This window comes from Fonticula alba, assembly GCF_000388065.1.
Source record: "Fonticula alba strain ATCC 38817 unplaced genomic scaffold supercont2.3, whole genome shotgun sequence".
NCBI lineage: Eukaryota > Rotosphaerida > Fonticulaceae > Fonticula > Fonticula alba.
This window is the reverse complement of record NW_009242973.1, coordinates 531670-537460: the sequence shown is the minus strand read 5'-3', so window position 1 is coordinate 537460 and position 5791 is coordinate 531670. Positions and strand designations below refer to the sequence as shown.

The 5791-nt window shown below is 65.1% G+C and overlaps 2 protein-coding genes across 2 annotated transcripts; both read left to right on the top strand.

Annotated features, from left to right (window-relative positions):
* Positions 1–109: 109 nt before the first annotated feature.
* H696_01923 (serine/threonine protein kinase) lies at positions 110–3556 on the top strand (the record flags this gene model as incomplete). The annotated part of the gene is made up of 10 exons (XM_009495824.1): positions 110–1184; positions 1309–1421; positions 1599–1614; positions 1763–1789; positions 1900–1996; positions 2092–2294; positions 2513–2724; positions 2750–2890; positions 3061–3178; positions 3271–3556. 10 exons carry the CDS (start codon positions 110–112, stop codon positions 3477–3479), a joined length of 2211 nt encoding a protein of 736 aa, XP_009494099.1. The 3' UTR covers positions 3480–3556.
* Positions 3557–4139: 583 nt separating this feature from the next.
* Positions 4140–5444, top strand: H696_01922 (hypothetical protein). Its single transcript, XM_009495823.1, has 6 exons — positions 4140–4228; positions 4349–4417; positions 4534–4591; positions 4670–4785; positions 4892–5114; positions 5268–5444. The coding sequence occupies exons 1-6, from the start codon at positions 4226–4228 to the stop codon at positions 5420–5422; spliced, it is 624 nt and encodes a 207-aa protein (XP_009494098.1). The 5' UTR covers positions 4140–4225; the 3' UTR covers positions 5423–5444.
* The last annotated feature ends 347 nt before the right edge of the window (positions 5445–5791 follow it).

Here is a 5791-nt window from a genome sequence, read left to right as displayed (position 1 = left end):
ATTGACCTTCCCCTTCGGCGGGGCCTGCTCCGTGTGCCATGGCTCGTGCGGGACGTGCTTCGGCCCGGGGCCGGACCAGTGCCTTTCCTGCACGGCGGGCACGCCATTGATGTGGGCCGGCCAGTGTGTGGCCGCCTGCCCGGCCGGTGCCTTCCGCCTGCCCGGGGAGAATGCCTGTGCCGGCTGCGACGCCCAGTGCGCCTCATGTGCCAATGGCCAGAGCACCGGCTGCACTGGCTGCCCCAGCGGGGGGCTGCTGCTCCCGTCGACGCCGGCCAGCTCGACCGGGCGGTGCATGGCCTCCTGCCCGGAGAGGCACTTCGCCCAGGCCGACCACCCGTCCGGGCCCCGGTGCGTGCCGTGCCACGCGTCGTGCGCCTCGTGCGCCGGGCCGGGGGCCAACCAGTGTCTCGGCTGTCCCGAAGGTGCCCTGCTCCATCAGGACCACTGCCGGGCCGACTGCCCGCCAGGCTTCTTCGGGTGCCACCCGGCCCGCCAGTGCCGGGCCTGTCCGGACGGCTGCACCGCGTGCGAGCCCTTCGATGGGACGTCATGCGCGTCGGTGTGCACCGCCTGCGAGGACGGCCGTTTCTTGACCGCAGAGGGTCGGTGTGAGGTCTCCTGCCCGGCTGGGCAGTTCCGCCAGCCGGGCGGCCAGCTGTGCGGCCCCTGCCATGCCGGCTGCCGGACATGCGAAGCATCGGCCGAGCGCTGCACCTCCTGCCCGGCGGCCGGGTGGCTGGACTACGAGTCGCGGGTTTGCCTGCAGGCCGGCTGCCCGGCGGTCTTTGCGGCGGTCACCCGGCCGGCCGACCCGGCCGGGCCTGGGCCTGACCGGGTGTGCCTGCCCTGCCCGGAGCACTGCGAGGCCTGCACGGGCGCCGCCGATGCCGAGCTGCCGGCCGGGGTGCCTGCTTGCCGGCTGCCGGCGGCCGATGGCCCCCTCTCGTGCACCCTTGTGGCCGGGTGCGACCGGTGCGTGTCCGGGCGCCTGCTGCACCGGGAGCCCGGGGCCCCGGCCAGGTGCGTTCTGGAGTGCCCGCCGGGCTTCTTCGCCGACCAGGAGGCCGCGGTCTCGGCCATCCCGGCATGCATGGCCTGCCCCGCAGGGTGCCTTGCTTGTCTGGGGCCTCTAAAGACCGAATGCACCGAGTGGTCCGGCCTCTCGCCGAAGAGTCGTCTGGGTATGTTGCTCTCCCCCTCGCCCTGGGCCATTATGTGGCCCCTCCTCCTCCTCCTCCTCCTCCTGCCCCCCTCCCCTGGTGCTCATTGTGGTGCTCACCCTGCTGCCTCCTGCCTTTACATCAGCCATCGGCCTTGGCGTGGGTCTGGGTCTGCTTTCACTGCTACTGCTGATCCTGGTGGCTTTGGCTTTGATTTACTTCTCCCGCCGGCGGAAGGCCTCCCCTATGGCGCCCAAGGTGCGCCCACTGCCCCGGGTACCCCCCCGATGTGTGCCCTTTCTCTGACCCCGTTCCCCCCCCCCCCAACCTCCTCATATGCATGCGTGCGTGTTCGCACATATCTGCGTGTGTGTGTGTGTATGTGCGTTCTCGCGCACACGCACGTGTCTGTTGGTGTGTTTTTGGTGACTTCAGGGCGACGACGATGTCGGTACGTGGCTGCCCCGCTGCTGCTTTCCTGGGCGTGGGTTGCCCTCGCTGAACATGCGCCCTGTGTGAGCCTGAATCCGTGTTTGTTGCTTGCGACTGACGGGAAAAAAAACCCTTCCTATGTGCATGTGTGGACGTGTGGCCCCCAGACGCCACGGTCTTGAACACCATCCTCGGTACGTGCACCCATCAAGTCGGCCCTGGTCCTCTGTTGGTTTCGTGCCGGCCTTACTCACGTCGGACGCCCTGTTTCCGCCCCCCTCCCCCTCCCTCCCCATGCACACAGAACTCTCTCTGCCAGGATCGATCATGGTTAACATTGGCGCGGACTTCATGCCGCTGACCGACAGTGGCGACCTGGGTGCCGGCACCCAGGCGACCGTGTATGCCGCACGGGCTGTCGGTGCTGGCATCTCCGATCGCCTGGGCTGCCCGTCGACCGTGGCCATCAAGCGCCTGAGGAGGGCGCCGCGCGCAGCACCACCCAGATGACCCTCTTCCAGAATGAGGTGGCCCTGATGTGGCTGCTGCGCGATGTGCCGAATGTCGTGCGGCTGTACGGCTACAGCGATGCCCCGCCGGCCATTGTGATGGAGTGCTACCAGACGGACCTGTCGACGCTCCTGCAGTCGGAGATCCCCCTGGACACGTGCCAGCTGCTGGGAATCGCCTGCCAGTGGGGTACGTGCGGTGCCCTCCGGCCCTCCCTGCTGTCCACCCACGTGCATGCGCTGCTGGGAATCGCCTGCCAGTGGGGTACGTGCGGTGCCCTCCGGCCCTCCCTGCTGTCCACCCACGTGCATGCCCATGAACCGATGCCTGCACACTGACCCGCGGATTATCCCCACCATGTTCCCTCTTTTTTCCCCCTCCCCCTGGTCTCGGTGTGCCACCTGCAGCCTCCGGCCTGGAGGCCATGCACGCGCAAGGCATCGCCCATTGCGATCTGAAGCCGGGCAATGTGTTTGTCATGCAGCGCCCAGATGGGACTTGGCATGCGGCCCTCGGCGATTTGGGCACCAGCCGCAACCTGTCCGAGGAGCGGTCGAATGCCCTGACCTCGGCGATCCCCTCGCTGAATGCCCTTACCGCACGCTACGCGGCTCCGGAGGTGCGTCTTTTTTAGCCTCCCTCAGATCGGAAGAGCACACGGGACTTGGCATGCGGCCCTCGGCGATTTGGGCACCAGCCGCAACCTGTCCGAGGAGCGGTCGAATGCCCTGACCTCGGCGATCCCCTCGCTGAATGCCCTTACCGCACGCTACGCGGCTCCGGAGGTGCGTCTTTTTTAGCCTCCCTCTCGCCCGCCCACCTCTTCCCCCGGGGGGGGGACCCCTCCCCGCGCTTCACAAATACCCGCTCTAACATGTGTGCTTCGGGGATCTCCCCCCGCCTCCCCCCCCCCTCCTCTCTCCCCGCCCTCGCTTGCCCTCTCGCCCGCCGGCAGGTCTTCATGGCCTTCAACCGGAAACAGGCTCTCCCCAAGGAGGCCTGCCTGCCGGCGGATATGTACTCCGCCGCGCTGCTTCTCTGGGAAACCCTGGCTCGGCAGAGCCCATGGGAGGGTGCGCTTTCTTGGCCATTTGCTGGTGGGTGGCTTTGTCATGGCATACTGACGCGCGTGTGCGCCCTGCGGGACTCTTGGGGGAAAATGCAGGCCTTGGATTCGAGGAAATCCTTGCCAACAGCGTGGGCGGCGCGCGCCCCGACATCCAAGAGGCCATCTCGCCCGAACGGAATCCCACCCTTCAAGCGTCGCCCATTGTGGACTTGATCCAGCTCGCCTGGGATTCCAACCTTCACACCCGGCCGATGGCCGCTGTCTTCCGGCAAAAGATCTCCATGGCCTTGGCCATGCATGGCTAATGAGCGAAGGAGCAGGGCCGAGGCCGGGCCGACACCATTAGTGCGGTGCATAGCACGCCTCCGCGCCACCGCTCCCGATGCAATGTACTATATATATATATTTGTCTATCTTTGCTCGCTCGCGCGAGCCCCCGGGCGAGGAAGGGTGTGTTGGTTCTTTGGCGCCCCTCTGCCAGCGGACCGGGCACCCTGCGCGCCTGAGCAATGGAGTCGTGTGGTGTCCCGGCTCCTGAGGGTTCGGAAGGGGGGGGGGGGGGGGGGGGGATGCCCCCGGGCGGAAGTGAGCACACACACACACGCTCGCTCGCTCGCTCGCAGAGGGGCCGCTTTCTCCAAACGGGGGTGGGCACATATCCCGGGGCGGGGCGGGTGCCCATGCGTTGGCATATGGATCGAGTCGACCTCCCGACCGGGTGGCGCCACGGGGCTGTCCCGCAGCCAGATGCCGGCGCATCAGCCCGGATGCATCTCAGCCCAAAGCCCCCTGGGGGAAATCCCCAGCCCCATGTCACGGAGGGATATCCCAGGCGCATCTGTGGGCCACATGCATGCATGCATACACATTTATCGGCGCGCGGGGTGAGCGATCCGGGATCTGCCGTGGCGGGTTAGACAAACACACGCATTCCCTGTTCTTCTCTCGTTTCTCTTCTCTCTCTCCCTCTCTCTCTCTCCCTCTCTCCTTTTTCCTGCTGCCTCGTCCACCCCGCGACAGCCATCCTACTGTTGTTCTCTCTCCCACAACTATGGTACCTCCTCCTCTCCTCCCCCTTTTCTCCTCTCCTCCCCCTTTTCTCCTCCCCTCTCCCTTCTCTCCGAGCTTTCCCCCCCCCCCCGCTCGAGCACCTTTCCCCTAACTTCGCCTTTAGTCCAAGCGTGCCAAGGGCCTCAGCTTCGAGGAGAAGCGCAAGCGCATGACGGAACTTTTCTATGAGACGGTGCGCGCTCGCCCAGTGCCCTTCGTCGCGCGCACATCTGCGCGTCGTTCGTTGCTCCCATGTTCCCCTGCTCACCGATACTCCCCTCCCTCTCCCCCCCCCCCCCACCATGGCAGAAATGTTTCTTTAACATCAAGGAACTCGAGCGCATCTGCCCGGCTCAAAAGGGAATTAGTGCGTCAAAGCCCTTGTTGCTGGTACCAGTCATTGCCCGGCTCGGCGACTGACCCCTCGCTCCCAATTGGGATGTAGTTTCGCAAACTGTCAAAGAGGTCCTCCAGAGTCTGGTCGACGATCGCATTGTGGACTCCGAGAAGGTTGGCTCCTCCATCTACTATTGGGCCTTCCCCAGCAAGGCTGTCCAGGGGGTATGCGCACACACACACACACACACATACACACACATACACACCATGCAGCGCCGATCGAGATGTCCCCCCCTGACTCCTGCATTTGGATTTCGCCGCTGCCCAGACGAAGCGCCGCCGCGATGATCTTGCCGCCTCGGTAGAGGACGAACGGCAAAAGCGTGCCAAACTCCAATCGGACCTTGACGAGGCGCTCCTCACTCGGCCCCCCTCGGAAGAGCGGACCCGGGACCTGGCTGAGCTCGCAGCGCTGGAGGCCGAGAATGCTCGTCTCCGGGAGAAGATCGACAAATACAAGGCCATGGACCCGGAGGTCATCGAAGCCAAGCGTATGTCGCCCGATGACCACATTGCCCGCTCACCTCCTTTGCCCTGGATACCCGTGCCCTAACCACGTCGACCCACGCCCTACCTTCTCTCCCTCTCTCTCTCTCTCCCACTCCTCCCTCCCGCCCACCCTCTCCGCTGACCGGACCCCACAGAGAAGGAGACCAAGGAGCTGTTGGATGCGGCCAACCGCTGGACGGACAACCTGTTCAACATCCAGTCCTACTGCTCGAACAAATTCTCCCTCGCCCCGTCGGAGTTCCGGGCCTCTTTCAACATCCCGGAAGACTTCGATTACATTGAGGCCTGAAATACACCCCAAGAAGATCGCATCTCCCCATGGCCCAGGCCCACATACCCGCTGCTCTCGTAAATGTATATGGTTGTATTGAAAAGGAGGGAGGCTGGCGAGGCATGGGGTATGGCTTTTCTTTTTCTTTTTTCTGGGGCTTTTTTTTCGCTGTCAGAGAGAAGGACGCCCGGCTGTCCCCCATAAGGGAGGCGAGGAGGGGGAGGGGCGATCTCTCTTGCCCCCGGGCGCGGATGCCGCGCTCCCCGTGTCGAGAGTCTAAAGGGCGAACACGAGGGGGGGAGGGGGGGAGGGATGGGCCTGATACCTGAGAGAGAGGATGGCCCGCAGGCAGGATGAATGCCGATATGGTTGGAGGCTCACGATGTG

Excerpts from the sequence above, each read along its gene's own strand:
- H696_01922 (XM_009495823.1), top strand. Across the intron at positions 4,592-4,669 it reads CCCGGCTCAAAAGGGAATTA|TTTCGCAAACTGTCAAAGAG; the intron begins GTGCGTCAAAGC and ends ATTGGGATGTAG. Across the intron at positions 5,115-5,267 it reads GGAGGTCATCGAAGCCAAGC|AGAAGGAGACCAAGGAGCTG; the intron begins GTATGTCGCCCG and ends CGGACCCCACAG.